The sequence below is a fragment of the Cryptosporidium andersoni genome (genome assembly GCF_001865355.1).
Source record: "Cryptosporidium andersoni isolate 30847 chromosome Unknown contig_40, whole genome shotgun sequence".
NCBI lineage: Eukaryota > Apicomplexa > Conoidasida > Eucoccidiorida > Cryptosporidiidae > Cryptosporidium > Cryptosporidium andersoni.
Window position 1 is genome coordinate 39,779 of NW_027122903.1, and position 18,336 is coordinate 58,114.

The 18,336-nt window shown below is 30.9% G+C and overlaps 4 protein-coding genes across 4 annotated transcripts; 2 read left to right on the forward strand and 2 right to left on the reverse strand.

The window, feature by feature from the left end:
- Nucleotides 1–186: 186 nt before the first annotated feature.
- On the forward strand, nt 187–5,814 carry cand_012570 (uncharacterized protein; the record flags this gene model as incomplete). Its single annotated transcript, XM_067211494.1, has 1 exon — nt 187–5,814. The coding sequence occupies one exon, from the start codon at nt 187–189 to the stop codon at nt 5,812–5,814; it is 5,628 nt and encodes a 1,875-aa protein (XP_067066902.1).
- A 2,373-nt stretch (nt 5,815–8,187) lies between these two features.
- Nucleotides 8,188–8,625, forward strand: cand_012580 (uncharacterized protein; the record flags this gene model as incomplete). The annotated part of the gene is made up of 1 exon (XM_067211495.1): nt 8,188–8,625. The coding sequence occupies one exon, from the start codon at nt 8,188–8,190 to the stop codon at nt 8,623–8,625; it is 438 nt and encodes a 145-aa protein (XP_067066903.1).
- Nucleotides 8,626–8,751: 126 nt separating this feature from the next.
- On the reverse strand, nt 8,752–9,167 carry cand_012590 (ubiquitin-like protein; the record flags this gene model as incomplete). Its single annotated transcript, XM_067211496.1, has 2 exons — nt 8,752–8,916; nt 9,093–9,167. The coding sequence occupies 2 exons, from the start codon at nt 9,165–9,167 to the stop codon at nt 8,752–8,754; spliced, it is 240 nt and encodes a 79-aa protein (XP_067066904.1).
- Nucleotides 9,168–9,468: 301 nt separating this feature from the next.
- On the reverse strand, nt 9,469–18,333 carry cand_012600 (uncharacterized protein; the record flags this gene model as incomplete). The annotated part of the gene is made up of 1 exon (XM_067211497.1): nt 9,469–18,333. One exon carries the CDS (start codon nt 18,331–18,333, stop codon nt 9,469–9,471), a length of 8,865 nt encoding a protein of 2,954 aa, XP_067066905.1.
- Between the last annotated feature and the right edge of the window lie 3 nt (nt 18,334–18,336).

The window sequence follows — 18,336 nt, forward strand, 5'->3', positions numbered from 1 at the left end:
GCGCTATTTACGCAGAAAACCCCCACGCAAAAACATGCACCATTAAAATTGACCTCTAGGGAATATCAGCAATAATTGACTAAAGAGTAATGAACTAATTCAACAAACTCTAATAATAATTATAACATGGTAAGGGTTTTAGATTAAAATATTCTAATTTCCTTGTTACCGATTAATAACAAACAGATGTTTTGGTATACTTTAAATGTTTTTTATTGGATTGTAGTGATATATACAGCGTTAAGTAGCTGTCACCGACAAAATCCAGAACTTAATACCTTTAAAATTATTAATAATTGTCCTAAAACATTTACATTTAGGGAATTAAGAACATATATTAGAGAGGCATCTCACGAAGCATTTAAAGACTTTGTAGAGAAATTTGGCGAAAATGAAGAGTCAGCACTGTACTGTTTCAAATCAGTTAATATCAACGATAATCCTTCTGAGATGGAACTTATTATTCCTGATTTTGAGATTATGGATGATGTACAAACCCGTAAATTCATTCAATTTCTATCATATGGATACTTTTTTGATTGTTTAGATATTTCAATATGCACAAACTTCTTATTTTGGTTAGTGCGACACCTAAGATTAATATACTTGACTCCAGAAGCTTCTAGATCGATATGTATAAAAATTTTTTTAAAGGGGATTAGAAACTATGGAGATAATTATTTTAAAATCTTGATAAAAGAAAATGTTATTAAGAAACAACTCAATGACCACTACCCAACAATAGAAGATATTAACCATGCCATTAAAACTATAACAGAAATTAAGGAGTTCCGATATTTACAAGATCCTATTGATTTACCTGATATTACAGCTAATCTAAATTCTATAGGGAATTTGAAACTAAAGCATAGGATAACTATGTTACAACGTGGAACTTATATACCAAGTATAATAGCTAGTAATTCTATCTTATCGACAAGATATTTGATTAGAGCGACTAGGTATATCTTAGATAGATATATTCCTCCATATAGAGCCTATGAAATTTGGAAACATAGCTATAATGCTCTGACAGGAAAAAGAATTCCAAATTATGAAACATTTATGGATAAATTAATATTGAAAAAATCACCATTTGACTCTTGGCCTCATGAAAGAGATGTACTGGAATCTATTCATACAATACTTAAAGAAGACGGTATTATAATCAAAGAATTAAATATTCATGCAAATTGGTACAAAAAATTAAAGAAAGAAGGATATATGTTGACAGTACCAAAGAATGTGAAAACTGCAAGATGGTTTTGTCGGTTTTTTCAGCATCATCTTCACATATTCATAACTCCATCTATGCAGGTCTCATATTGGAAAAGAATTCTAGAAAATCTTTTGGAAAATCCCAAAGCTTTACATTCTGATGATCCTTGCTTTAAAGTTGAAGATCCGAAATTTCCATGGCCTACCTGTCATCATTTACCTCGCAATCATCCAGATTATATTCCAACATCACACGACAGAGTTGTTGATCATTTATCTTACCACTTTTCCAGACTTATACATAATTTTGTTCCACAATATCCGTTTAGTGATATGTGTGTTGTAACTAAACAACTTATAAATTTAAATTCATATATACTATATCCTATCTTCTCGGAAACCAATTTAAAAAGTACTAGAAAGGAGCGTGAAATCAGAAGATTCAATTATTTATACAGTATGAGGAGATTTAAATTCAATTCAATTGACATTCCATTACAAGAAGTTCTATTTTTTTTCCCCGATAACATCAAGTATCAGAGACATATTACAAAAGAGGATATAAAGAATGCATTGAAAAAGTTTACTGATGAAGATATCGATAAAATGTTTAGGCTAAGAACTTTTCTCTCAGATTGTTCTAAAATCTACAGTTCTTTACCCTCTCGTGATCAATGGAAGGATAAACAAATTTATGAATTTCCTCCGAAAATTAGACAGGCTATAGGAGCAACTTGCAAAGATTTATTTTTAGCTAGACCGAAGTGTAGCTTAGATGTAATCCCTTCTTCACATCCTGCACGTGATCCAAGTGATTATCTAGCTGGTGAATTGGCTTTGCGGATATTTTCATATATTAGATCAATAGGTATTCTTAATGTAATACCTGAGATGTTCTGTAGATCTGCCATAATGGTCCTGAGTCCAATATTAGGGATTCCAGCTAAAACTTCAGAACAAGTTAAAAGAGAAGAATTGAGGAGATTATATAAAGATTTGGATATTTCTGAGGCTCTTAACAAATTATCAACTTATCGAGAATTAGAAAAGAATACAAGTAACAAAAAAAGTGGAAATAAGGAGGAACTTATCAAACGAAAAAAACTAGAGAATGCTCTTAAGCCCAGGTGGTATGAAAAAGGTATATTCTCAAGAAATAATAAACTGGTTGACTTGTCTAAGCTACCAAATGGATCAAATCGATCTATCAAAGAGTTAGAAGAATATACAAGATTAGGTAGAAAACTTATAGCATATACTTCTCTTAAGAATTTGCCAACTAAAAAGTTTAAGAAATGGTGCTTGGAAGGCTTAAAAAACTTATTCCTCGAAATAGATGGAATATGGAATTTCATTTTAACACAAAATAACGACCTCAAGAAATCAGTCCCATCTCAGAATATTAAAATATATACCAAAAGATTGTGTAAAGAACTTACGGAATGGCAAATATCCATGTCAAAAAAGGCCAGAAATTTTCTGCAAAGGATGTGGCTAACAATCAATCGTTTTCAAAGCTATGATTTTCAGAAGAAAACCAGTAAGAAAGTAGTAAGTGAAGAATATTGGAGAAAACAGTCATTAAATCCAGAAGTCTATAAATTCTATGAATTTTTATACCATAATTTAAAAGAAAAATACCCTCATTTAAGCATTATGCTACCACATATAGATCCATTACCACAAGAAATTAAAGAGATGAATAAACTAGGATATAATTGCCCTCCCCCAATGATGTATGGAAGAGATGCATTACCTTCAGTACTCAAATGTATCCAGTATTTATATAGATATGGTCTTTATATATTAAAAGGTATCATCCTAGATTTTGAAGAGCTCTTTATATTGTATAAAAAAGCTTTACTTGAAAGTGAATATAACAGTAAAGTTTACATCCCACCTACTTACTTCTTAGGTTGGAATTCCATATTATACTTGATTCATGAAGATGATTTTTCGTTTTATCAATATCAAACATTATGCTCACTACGTCCTCCAAGCGGAAAACATGAAAATTGGTACACTTTCTTCGAAATAGTTGAAGTTATTGCAAGAAACTTTGCAAATCAATTGCACGGATCTAATATTATATTACCAGGTACAACTGATCCTTTCTTAAATCCTCCCAGAACAGGTATTGATAGTATCTGTCAAGTAGTAGAAAAAATTTTAAGAAAAGTATATAAGCAAGAATATATAATAGAAGATTATCAAGGAAAAGTGATGAGCCAAGAATATAGAAGAAAAGTACAAGGACAACTTCAAGGACTATTTATGATGAACAATACTTTGAAAAATAAACAAAATCCTCAATTTGAAGTGGTTGAAGATTTGGCTATTTCAATTTATACAATTTCATTCGTTCAGTCTTGTATTAATGTACTAATGAGTGAATTTGGAGGATTACATTATGTAACTGCTGCTATTCTATGCCGTAAATCACCAATATGGAAATCCTGTGATGATATTTATACTGTAGATAATTATGTTGCAAATATACAATTAAATAAACCAATTGAAAATGAAGTTTTGCAACGCTTATTTAAAGGAATATATATCGATATCATTGCTTTTGAGCTTTTAGAAATAGTAGTCTCATACTTTTGGATTGAAAGGGGACTAAAATTAGACAATGAATTACCTTTAAGCTATCTTGATTTCTGTGGAACTGCCTTAAAAATTCATAGGAAACTTAAAGATAAACAATTTAAAGATTTTAATAGTGCTTGTATGCATACACTCCAAGGAGAAACTTTGTTTAGAAAAGAGATTAATGGAAAACTCCACATTATTAATGATAAAGTTGCAACAGATATATGCTCACGATCATACTGGGGCCAATCTTGTGGCCATCCTGTTTTACAAAAGGCAGCTCAAACTATACAACATTACTCTCTTCAATTGCTTGGAACTGATTCTCCAATAATTTCTCTGCTTCCATTTTGTATTATGACATACCAAATGGCATTTACTAAAGAACCTTTTTCATTATGCACTAAATCTTTGAAAATGGAGGGAATTGTACATAATATTGGAAATAGAATTAAAATAGATAAAAAGGAAGCTGATAAAGCACAAAAATCTGTCCAAAAATTTTGGGATATATCTGCAATCATCCCTGAAGTAAGTTATACTCCAATGAATGATCCATATGGGTTTTTAGGACATATAATTAGAACACATACATTGAATAATGTTTATCTAGAAGATTTAAAATCAATATGCATCAAGAGTGGTCTAGTGACGTATAACTGTATGGAAAATTCAAAATTTGCAGAGGGAAACCCCCACTTGTTGAATGATGAGGCTGAAACCAAGAAGTTGAACAATGAAGCTTTTAAAATGTTTTCGACACAGATCATGGATACTTTACCAAGAACCATCAATGAGCTTCCAATTCGCATTGGAACTTTTAATGATATATGTAACATTGCAAATTCAACATATAATGTTAATTCTATATTGTTTAATGTAGCTTGCGTTAATTCTTTAGGGTGGCAATACATCTGGAATTCCCAAATATATCAATGGCAAAGAGTCCCTTGGGAAGTGGCTATCTTGTACTGCAGTACTACTCCTCGTTGGCTATCATGTGAGTCATGGGCAAATAGACATCAGCGAGTATTTCAGAACCTACCTGAATTTGAATTTGCAAGAAAATATCTTAATGGAACTCCATTACAAAGAGCCGGAATTGATTTCTTTACTATGTTTTTTGTTAATACTATTACTATGTATCTTGAAATAGCTTATCCAACAAAATTAAAGGAGGATTCTCCAGAATATAAGTACACTGAAAAATTGAATGCTGATCCAAGCTTACTTTGTCCTGCATCAATTGAATTGCTTATGTCTTACGAAAATTTTGAAATATATAAATTACCATTGAAGCTAAGATCTCTTTTATTAGAAAATCAAGGTACATATCAGATAGTTCGAGAGAAAAAATCGATTGATGGTATCCCATATTTATTTTTCAACTATGATTGTCCGGAAATATTACAGAAACGGATTAGATACCTTTTTGAGAGTACAGAAGAACAAATTAAGAATATGTTACAAAGAATAGAAAAATATAATACTGTACCTAGTAGTAAAACTATGTTTCTGGGAGTTCCTAAAGCATGGAAATCGGAATTCACAAGATATGAATTTGGTGTAAGGGTATGTAGAAGGCATTATGCATGGAAACAGTGCAAAATTCAACAAATTAGGGGTAATAAGTTATTGAATCCTCAGACATTGAATCTTATTGAAATTACTGCTTCTGCAATGTATTTCAAGGTAATAACTGAAGAAATAATACTTCAAGGGAATGTAAGAGATACTCAAGGTTTTGTTAGACCCTCAGATGTAGAATTTAAATCATTCTGTAACCTTGCAGCAATTTTATTTGGAGAAAGAGCTATGTTATTAACTAAGGATAGAACACTTGAAATAATAAATGAACATATTCCTAGTTATTTAAAATTTTATTTAACTGAAATATATATAGCTTTTTTAAGAACTTATCAACAATTTTCCAGAGGTATTGCAGATTCAGATACTTTAAATGAATCAAAAACTAAATTTAATAGTGATTTTTCTTTTACTTAAAGTGAATTTATTTTAAACCTTTGTATTCTAATTGATTGTAACTGAAGAATTTGCTTTTTAAAATTTTTGATTTAGCGAATTAATTAAATCATTAAATAAATACTTTCGACTATACCCAAAAGACCTATTATCATAAAGAAAAAAAAAAAAAGGTATACATTTTCCTCATTTTATTAGATAATATTTGATTCAAATATTTCAATAAGTTTCATCATTATCAAAATGTGTCAATACTCTTAAATTATTATTAAAAAAAAAATACTTTGAATATTAAGTAGCTCATAAAAAGAAATTTAAATATTATAATAAAGACTTTTTTGTTCACTTTAGTATATTTAAAAGTCAATAATATAAATAAATATCTATAACAAATTCTAATCTTTTTTTTCTAGTATTATTTATACTAAGTTTCAACTTTCTATCAGAGATATTTATGTTGTAAAGTAGTAATTATAGACAATATAAAATATTTGAGTTTATGCTGTAAAATTTTTTTATTCTGAGTTCTTACCGGAATATAAATGGATGAAATCATCCAAATTTATATTTTATATGAAATACTTTATATTATAAATATCAGAGTAGAAAGTTATAAATTTCAAAACTATAAATAAATCCAGAAAATGCAATATATTTTATACATTTCCAATGATCAATTATTGTTTTAAGTAAACAAGTAGCTTGTAATTTGTCAAAGAAAATATTTAGAAGCTCATTTCTTTATTATTAAAAATCTTTTCTATATCTTAGTCTCAAATATCTATTAATAATCTACGGATAATCCATGATTTTTTATTTTTCTTATTTATATATAACTTTAAATTATTTCATTTTTTCAGTTCTTGAGCCAACAACCTTTTACTAGAATTTTATTTATAAGCAATTCAAGATCTTTTCTTTTAGACTTAGACTAGTCGAATTTTATATATTAATATGATTACAATTAAAAGATATTTATTAAATGATATCAAAAAAAATCAGTATTATTTGGAATTGTTACTATAAAGTGTATTTCTCAGTATAAATATATTTTAAAATTTACAAATTTTTGTTATCACTAGGTATATATGAGAATACTATCTTATGAGTAATAATAATTACTACTATATATCTTTGCCTCTAAATTTAATTAGTTTGAGTATTCAAAAACACAAATTCAAGTGGATTTTTTTTTTTTAATTTGATAAATTAACATATATAAACTATGTTTGATTTAGATAAATTGAGTATTCAATTTCCAAATTATTTATTACCAATATTAAAAACCTTTATATTATACTTTAAAAATATTAAATTTCTATTTTCAATATAAATAAATAACTTATTCAAGTGATCTTAATAAATTAAATCAATAGTTAATTTTAATACTTTATAAAAAATGAAGTTAATCACAATATTGAAGTATAGAACTTAAGTTATTTTCTCGCAATCATTATAGCCAATTTTAAAATTATCCAAACTAAATTAATTAAATTTCAATTCCAGATAAATAAATACTTTAAAAAGTGTAAATATATTTTAGGTATCAGAAGATAATATTACCTTTTTTTTGTATATTTATTTATCTCAAGTAATTAATAGGAAAATCCCTAATGAAAAACTTTAACTTTAATTTCGTACTGTACTATTAATATTAAATAATCAGTATTTTTATAATTATAAATATAGAAGGTAATCTTAAATATCACTTTTATTAATTAATTTTCAGAATAATGTATAAACTTCAAAATTTTCGGAATTTGAGATATCTCATTTTAAAAATAGTGGCTTATCAAGAAACCAGCATAATTACTCACATAATATTACCTATATTACATAAAATCAACATATAAAATTCAATAAATATAATTATTAGTGAGATATATCTTGGAATTCAACAACTTATAGCAAAAGTAATGGTCTTAAAATCTAAGGTATTATTTAAAATTATAAACTAGGTATTGATGTATCAAAGTCATAATGAACAGACTACTAGTATTGTCTATTATATTACAAGGTACATTAATATTAAATTACTTATAACTATAAATCTAAAAAAAACAGATTTTTGAGTGTATTAAAGTAACGAACATTCATATAGTGCATAATTAAGAGATCCGTCACAAATTATCACGTGTTCCCACCATCTTTCTAATTAAATTTAAATTGAGATATTACTAAATAAATTATATTTAAGACTACCATAAATAATCTATTTATTTGTTCCAATTAATTTCATTCATTTATGACTAAGCTAAATATCAACTATTTCACAAGTATTGTGCGGTGATATATACACTCGAGTTTGTATGTCTCCTCATTGTTGAAGTGGAAAGGGATATAAAACGTTAGAATACAAAAAATAAATCTTGAAATTTTACATCAAGAACAAAAATGGGTAATTTGAAATCTTGCTGTTCTTATAGTGATGAACATCCTTTCATGTCAAATCAACTAGTAGTTGGAAATGGAGCTTCTCCAGAAGTTGCAGTAATTAGTACAGATCAAATTCATGAAGATACAAATACATTTGATGTACAATTAATTATGCAAGATCGTAGCAAACTTGATTGTGAGGTTATGATTGATAATATTAACGTAACGCTATATGGAGATGGGAAATGTAGGAATATCCCTATGAGTGATATACATCAACTTCTTCATACAAAGGAAGAGCTCGCAAGAGTAGAGAGTAGTGCTGGCATCAGTGATAATGATAATTGTGTAGCTATTCATTTGAAGGAGTCAGGGAATTGTATTCCACTATTCTTTAAGACATCTCAAGATAAGGATAAGTTCACAAAGATAGCTCTGAGATTTAAGCAATCTTGAAATTAAAAAAAGTACTTTGTAATAGAAGTAGTTTTGAAAAATTTAGATCTCGTTATACTCACTAAGTCGGCCTTTTTACCGAGTAGTCTTCGGTAACTATAAGTTATTTACTATTTATCTCCAAACCTATGTATTTCCACCTCCACGTAACTGTAAGACCATATGTATTGTACATCCTGCAGTTACCTTGTAATCTAATAAGCGTAGATCATCTGACATTTGTTTTCCTGAGTATATAAGCCTGATTTGTTTCACGTCTATACCCTCTTTTTCTTGCAAAGCCTGTTTAACCTGAAATCATAAAGAATTTACAAGATATTCAGCTTTTAGTGGTTTTAAAATCTCATTAGTAGTTGGAGAGACATTCTTAACTTATTTCTTTGATATCTTCTGAGTAGCTGATATACTTTTACAATGTTAGCTCTTCATAAATTGGAAAAGTTAGCTACTATTAAAAATAAACTTACTTGTAAAACTGTATTATCTGGCTCAAAATTAAAATTTTGTTTTTTTCCAGTCAAAGTCTTTACTAAAATTTGCATTGCAAAAAATATTGGTAAACTTTGAAGATAGTGGTTTTGTGCGCTTGTCAACTGCAAGCAAAAGACTTAAGAACTTTAAGCGCAGGCTAAAGATAGCAGATAATAGTTAAAAAAAAAAAAAAAAGATATGTGCAAATGATTCAATTCAAATCATTTTATAGTAAATCGGTTTAAATTAAGGAATTTAAATATAATTCACAATTTTTAAAGCTTAAATAAATTTAAGATATATAGATCATGTAAATTTGTGTACAATATATTTTATAGATAAGGGAGGACTTATCTTTTAAAATAGTCAGAATCAGTATCTATATCTTTTCATTTCGACTGATACCTCTGACTTTTTCTTCTTTGTATTTACCCTATCACATGAATTTGTGACTAAGCTAGATTTACCTTGATTAGAATATGAGTTTGATACTTTACTTGACTGTAATTCGGGAGTTAAGTGATCAGGACTTGATTCAGGGCTTGCCGTTTCAAGATCACAAACTTCTTCATGTTTAGGCTTAACATCTAAAATAGCAAGTGTATTATGTTGAATATTGGAAGTATTTGGCTTTTTTTTCCATTTATACTTGCGACACCAGAATAACATAGCTAAGAATATCATACCAGTTATTAGAGGTGCAAATAAGACTGCATAAAGTAGAGGCCCAGAAAGTCCTTTATTTTCAGATAACTTTATTAATTGTTTTGGTCCGCAGTTTATTAGTGAATTAATATGAATAGTTTCATCATTTAGTGGATGAAACGAAGAAAATGTTATTGAAGGGATTACTGGTTTGACAAGGTTATTAGAAAATTTATCTGTTGGTATAGCTACTCCATATACTGATTTAATTATTTGCTGGTATATAAAATTTCCATCTTCTACTTGTGACAAAGTTGTGCTATCACCAGCAATTGAATAATAAGTACCATTTGCACAGGCAAGCAAAAGTGGTTCTTTAGGGCTTTCGTATCCTCTTGAGCAGAATATTTTGAGTACTTTCCAATTATCATAATTTTGCAAATTAAAAAATGTTTCAACTTGATATTTTTCCTTATCTAAGACACTTAGTAGATACCTTTCACGACAGTGACTCATGTGTATAAGATCACTTTGTACACAATTGAGATTACCTATTAATTGTTGGTTATTATTTCCACTAGTTTGTGGGTTTTTAAGAATCCAATCTCCATCTAAACACTCATAGGTTTCACTTTCAATGTAAGGATTATCGGATACGAATCCATTTGAGCAAACTACAGATCTCGTTGATCCATGGTTGATCCCTATACCACTAATTAAATAGAAATTTGTGTTTACTCTTGAATTTAAGCTAACAAACTCTCCATTTGAATTAATTAATCCACTAGACTGATAATATTCAGAATTTCCAAATTCATAATCATTTATAGCAAAGTGGGGCATTTCTAAATAATTTATTGGACCATAATTTGGTATAATAGTTTCTTGATCATACATATTGGTATTATGTGTCAGTGGATAATTAAATCTTCGGCAGCTTTTTTTACAAAGAATTTTGTGTTCATCCTGGGTTATTCTCCATTTACCATTGTCACATATAAATGGTTGGGTTAATGGTGATGGAGAAACTGGTGAGTAACCTGGGGCACATATTACATTCCTAAATGCTCCCTGCTTTAAAGAGTTATCACCACTAATGATGTATGCATCTAAATTATTATCATTGATTCCTAGGTTTTGTATAGTAGATTTTACACAAGATGGATACTCAAGTTGATTACTCAAGTCATCCATATCAAATGTACCAACATATGGAATAGGAGGTGGAGCCTTTTTTGACAGTTGTCTTGATTCAGATAGGATATACCTGTTAATTTTTAAACCAAAATCTGCATCTAAAACACTGATTTTAGCAAGTTCACTAAGATATCTATCTTTGTTGATTTCTAAACTATTTAATATTGTTTTAGTAGCTAATCCTGCATCAATCATCACTTCTACTAAATAACTCCCAGGCCAAGTACGTATACGAGTTATATCAGTAACTGGAGTACTAACAAACTTTGCAATTGTTTCACGAATATTTCTCTTCAGTATATCCTCATGTATAGTATTTGCAAGTTCAAAGTAGTCGAAATCTTCATATTTAAACTCCAACAATAAACCATCACGTTTCACACCTGATCCACAAGTTCTATCCATTGTAAAACCACACTTTTGTTCTGTATAATAAATACTTCTTTCTGGAACAATTTTCCCAGGTATTTCAGATAATGAAATAAGAATTCTTTGTAGCTCTAATTGTACTGAAAAGCAACAAGCTTTTTCATTTATTAAGTTGGTTATTTTCTTTTTACATGCTGTCTTGCAATCAAAATTTAAATTATATGGATTGCAAGGATCTAATAAGTCTAGTGAATCATATACAGCGCTATTAAAGGAGCTCCACCAGTCACTATTTGAATGTGTATGCTTGAAAAACATTGAACCACAAAACCTTCCAGTATGAGTTTCTTGACAAAAATAGCGACCAATAGACCTAAAATAATGTCCAATACGTCCAATATACTTATTCCCAGTTCTCAAAGCCTCATTAATTAGGAGTTGACCATATACTCTAGTAGAATAAAAGAAGCAAATATCATCTGGTGAATTTCGAGTGCAACGGTTCACCAAGTTATTTTGGGAACTTCCACTAATTCCATGGCTAACTATATTTTCCTCAATCCAATCTACCGGTGAATCATAGCTAAACAGTTCCTTAATACTGTTAATACATAAAAATGGTTCTTTTATATTTGCAGGATTTTCAATGCTTAGGCAAAATAAATCAAATGCTGCCTCACCTTGGTTTAGTATTATTTTCCAGTATTCATCATTTTTAAATGATATCATCTGTAATTTATTCTTTTGTTTAAAACCTAGTTGAGATGATTTATTAAGATCATATTTCACATTTTCTTCCTTGTTACTTGTTGTCATTATTTGAGAAAGTATAGTCATTATGCGCAAGTTCTTACGGTGGCAGCTATTTTGTTCGCATGCTAACTTAAGTTCCTGAACTTCATTAATAATATCTTTAGGATTATGTAATAAAAGTAATGTTTCATGAAATGAAACTGAGCAGCTATTTCCAGGACTTGTAGTTTGGCATAGATGATTTTGAGTTATATCTGCAATAGATTCAGCAATTGAACAATCTGTAGAAAATGGTTTATCGATTTTTGTTGTAGAATATTCTCTATAAGCATCCGATAAACGTTTCATACAAGGGCCCCTACAAAATGTTTTAATTGTTGTATCTCTTCCTTGGCGATACATTGTTCCACATTCTCCACTCCAAATAGAGACAAAAGTTTTAACAAATTGACAACAGTTAGTATCCAAACTTGCACAAATCCCAATATCTAATTTTGGTATATCAATAACAAATCTATCTATTGATTTAGTATTTACCGAACTGCCTGAACTGCTAAAGCATGGCAAAGTCGAGATCATATTAGAATCTATCCATTCACCATCGTTACATGATACAGTTATAGCTGAAGGATTATTTGTACAGCTAATTTGATATTGGGAACCATGTTCAAATAATGTTTCCCCAATTTGTAAACTTTTTAGTTTATAATCTACTTTGTCTTCTAATTGTCGAATAAAATTAGGATCGCAAGTGTTACATCTTCTACAAACTGATCCTCCACAATCAACTCCTTTCTCATCACCATTTTTGATATTATCATAGCAGGAAGAGCATGGATTACTACAACTTCCACCACAATCGATACCCCATTCATCTCCATTTTGAGTTCCATCATTACATGATGGTGGTACACAATCTAAGGATATTGTTTCAGAATATGAAGGTAAGATCCATCTTCCATCAATGCATGTGATTACTGCCAATCTTGATTCAACATTAAGATGACTATTCCATCCTGGTATACAGCGAATGTGAACCTCATTTCCTGAAGCAAACATTCCACTTTGAATTAAATGCATCTCTTGTTTCAGATCCTCAATAAAAGTAAATCCACCATCAATGCTCAAAAGGGTATTCCTAGGTACAATATTAACTGGAAATCCATTACATTGTTTACAAGTTGGGCAACGACTGCCACCACAGTCAATTCCAGTCTCATCACCATTCTTCATTCCATCGCTACAGGAGGGACAGTTTTCTGTTCCACAAGAGCCACCACAATCAATTGACACTTCATCTCCATTTAGTATTCCATCAAAACATAATTCTGGACATAGTTTTGGGCATGGTCCACCACAATCTATTCCATATTCACCCTGATTCTGGATTCCATCATTACAACTAGGCTGATCACATATTAATACTGGTTCTTGAAAAATTCCATTGTAACACTTCAGTATATCCCTAACTGGTCCTGTCTTTCTTACAAATCCTGGCCTACAACGTATTTTTACGGTTCCGCCATGTTTAATCTCTAGTCCACTTTCAACTGTCGATATTTCATAAAATTGACCAAATTTATTTAACTCTCCAGGTGAACAATTTGCGAAGCATCCAATATTTGGTATTGGAGGGTACCATTCACCATTTTTACAGGTAATCATTTCCTCAATATCCAAATCATTTTGCCTTGAGCAAGTTATATATCGCACATCTCCTGTATTTGCTGGTAAATTGCCGAATTCTTGACTTCTAAATTTGTATTTTGCAGGGAGTTGTAGTGCAGGGCACTTCAATGCACATATCAACATATTGTCAAAGACCCAATCTCCATTAATACAAGTGGCAAACTGATCTCTATCATCTCCCTGAACTAAATTTCCAAAATCTGAACAAGTTATTAGTACTCTCGTCCCATGTTTAAAAAATCCACTATTTATTATCAAAGAACTATCAGATAATATGTATGCTGGTCCCAATGTTTCTTCAGGTAATTTACAGTGGTTTAAGCAGACAGTTCTGGGTATTCCCCAAGATCCCTTGTGACACTCAATAATATCAGTCAGTTTCGTCCCATGTTGTTGAACTCCAAATTCGCTATTACAAGATATCTTTACAGTAGATCCAGGATATCCACGCTTCTTATTGACTTCAGATATTGAATATGCATTGTTTTTGAAGATATCAAGATCATTACAACTTTTTTCACATGCAAAATTGCTTGGAATAATGTTAGCAATATTCCCGTCTTTATTATTTGTCGAAGTCCAATAGCCATCTGAACATGTTAGATCAACATATTCAATATTCTTAGAGTACATCCACCCTTCTGAACATTTAATTTTTGCCTTTGAACCATGAATATAAAAATCAGTTTTTTCTTTTTGTTTAGTAGTATAAGAGATGCTATATACATTACCAGGGTCTATTAATGAAATACCTAAGCATTTCTTCATACATTTGAATGGTAGCTCTGGAATCCAGTGGCCTTGCTCACAAATTAATGTAGCTGACTTATTTTCAAATTCAGTAAGTAATCCACTCCCAGACTTCTCAATCATTGGATTTGATTCCAAGCTACAACTGACCACTATTTTGGAATTTGGATAGTAATCCAAGACAATATTATCCGATAACAGCTCATAATTCTCATTAGGTAAACTAAATGGCGGACATGTAGAGCCACATATTAGTGACAAAGTACTCCATGTGCCATCATTACAAATAATCTTCTCTTTCTTTTTATTATCATCAGAACAAGCTATTGTTAATTCTGTGCCATGGAGTGATGGTTTATCAAATATATAATCTACATCAATAATTTTGTAGTCTCTACTCGAGCCTTTATGTAAAGGATATGCAGAACACTGTTGCATACAATCAAGTGAAGTCAAAAGCTTCCACTTCCCTTCAATACAAGCAAATATCCCATCTTCTAATTCATTATTTTTTGGAGAGTATCCTGTAGTACATGATAGCAAGGCACGTGTTCCTGCAGGAAAAGAAACACTTCTATTTTCTTCAGTAGTAGGATTATTATCATAAACAAGCTTGTAGCGGTGAATTATGTTTTGACTATATACACTTCCCAATTCAAATGGAGAACATATATCACCACTTGTAGTGAAAAAAAGTTGATTCTCGCCAACGTTCCCCCAAGGTTTGTATGTTAAATCTGTAAGAGCTCCAAGTTCAACTGTAATATCATAAACTTCACCTTCAATCAATGGTTCATAAGGAAATAAAAATACCTGAGTATTCTGATTTGTTACTATAGATTTTCCACGATGCTGAGCTTCATAATCAGTGGGAATGTGGATTAGATGTCCTGTTGTCCTACCTGTTATATTAAACCATGCCCAGTGTCCATAAGTCATTGGCTTATTAAATATGAGTTTAATCGTAGTATTATAAGGAGATACATTGATACTTCCCAATGCAGGTTCCATTCCAATTAAAGACGGAAATCCACTTTCTGGGATAAAACGACAAATAATGGAAATATCCGGGTGGTCATACCATTCTGGTGAATCTGTTGGATTTATAGAGGTCCATTTTTTCCAAATTGTCGACTTTTTATCAGGTGGGATATGATTATTAGGATCAGGTAGAATAGATTCAGCATAAGCTAAAATATCATGACTATCCAAGTCTCTATCAATAACCCAAGTACCATTATTTATATCTGAGTCTCCTTCTGCATAATAAACATAAAATTGTTTGCCTTCGCCACCATACCAAACTGAATGCTTGTTTTGTGGTGATTTCCAAGGGGTATAGAGGCCGTTAAGATTTCCATTATTTGTAGCAAATCCTGTAACATACATATATGGACATGAAGAATTCCTACTTATAGTAAATGTCCAGTGAAAAATTCCTTCATTTGGGTTTCCTTGTAGATCTGATATAGCACCAGCCTCTAATCCAATAACATAATTATCTTCGGGAAGTGGAGTTCTACTATCGAAACGAATCACAAGCCTTTGTCCCCTGATTTCTGCATTGTATAAAACGGGAATCTGATTATTAGAATTTTGACTTTTTGAACGATTCCACCATGTCCACCTTGAATCTCCAGATGAACGCAACTTTTCATCAACTTGAGTAGATAGGGGGTTCTTATTGTCTTTATTTTGAATAATAAGAATTTCCAAGGGACGGACATTATAATAAATCTTGCTAGATATAATGAGTCTTCTGGGTTGCCAACCTTTTGGATAATCAATATTTTCATTAAATCTTATAACAAGTTCTGGAACTGGTGGAATCAATATTGAATGATTCATAGGTTTAAATTCAACAGGATAAGGAATCATCTGATCATTCAAACACTTATGCTCTGTACAAACTTGATTTACTTTGCAGTCTTGATCTACATTACACTCTCCTATATCCATAAGTCCCAAGTCAGTATCAAAATCTTCAGGAGAATCACATGGAATACCATTACCATCTCTATCTACTCCACTACAGCCACAAAGCCTATTTACTCCTAAAATAGCATTTGTGCCTAGGTTTATTGCACAGCTAGAGCCTCCACCCTCATCTTCACCCTGAACAAGACAAGGTAATCCAGCACCACCAGGTCCTGTATTTTCTAATTGATACTGAACCTTGCTGTAGTATTCTGGGTCTAAAGCTACATTAGCTCCACATTTTACGTAGGGGGCTGTTTGAATTACACGATACATTTCGCCACCAATAAATTGACCAATGTTGGCAATTGTACAAGATTGTCTAGCTAAGCATTGCATAGTTCCGAGTCCTATTTGTGCAGCACTTGGAAGTACTCCCTGGCACTGATTTGTAGCTGAATTACAAGAAGCAAATGCATTATGCATACAGTGTGTATTATCTATACATTCTACAACCATAATTTTGGCTACAGGAAAATAAAATTCACTAGGATCATCACAGGGCATACCAGACTCTGCAAAATCTGGACAACCACATAGTAACATAACATTAGAGCTGGATTCACTACGATTATATCTTCTTCCTACTCCAAAGTGAATTTCACAGTCAAATGGATTTCCTCCCTGACAATTCCATAAATTTTGTGAACGAAACATAGATTCATCACCTCCAAGTAGTCTGACACCACATCCTGTCATTGGACTAGCTGCAACTTTATATCTTGTCGTAATCTGTTCACCTAATATCTTCCCTTTAACATGACAATCATATCCATCTACACAACGAATTATTGGTGGATTATAAGGATCATTTCCAAAACCTCCATAACAAGTTGTTGGTGTTCCATAGCATAATCCATAACCATTAACACAGCTTGCACATGGATCAGCTTGGAGCTTTCTTTTATGTTTTTCAGACTCTATACCTGGTGTACTAATAAGATTTTGGGGTATATTCCCACGATGATAAATAATCCTTCCAAGAGTAGTTTTAAATTCTGATGGATGTGAGCACTTAGAACCATCATTAGCTACACAACCACACAGAGTACTTATTTGAACTGTTCTAGATAAAAAATTCGAAATACATCTATTTCCATTGTCAAATGGTTTACATTTGTGTATATTTATTACAGTAGAATCAGGAATAGCCTCACCACATTTGAAGGAGCTAGAATTATAAACTTCCATTATTTTAGCATTATCATTAATTCCAAATCCCTCAAATGATCCTATTGGACAAGGAACATTTGCAACACAATTCAATTTATTAGTATATTTACTCTTTATAGTGCTATTCATTGATATTGAGCTTAGAATATCCTGCAAATTTCCAGTTAATGGACTCCACTCCTTAAAACCTAGGACATTGAGATAACCAATGGGAATTGTCTTAGATGATTTGTTATTCTTAAATGAATCTATTGGATTTATATCTGCACATAGTTTGTATAGACCAAGAGAAGAAGATGAAACTGGTAGGTAGATAGAACAAAAATTATTTGAATATACAGTACAAGATAGTCCAGTAACACCTTTAGATTCAGTACAAGATTCATAAGGAGGTACTAAAGATATTGAATATGCACTTTGTCGAGTTGGTTCAAAATGTCCAGGAATATTTTTTAGTACACATGGATCTGTTGCTATACATGAATATATAGATTCTTCGCTCCCAGCTAGCCCAGAACAAAGTCCATCAAAACAAAATCTTCCACCACAGTCATCAGAAGTAATACAGCTCTTTACTTCAGCTAGGTGACTGAAATTAGTTTCTCCATTTGTACCAATAGCAGAGAGTAAGTAGATCCATGATAACACCTGGATAAAGTGTTCGACTCTGCCTAGATGTCTCATTTT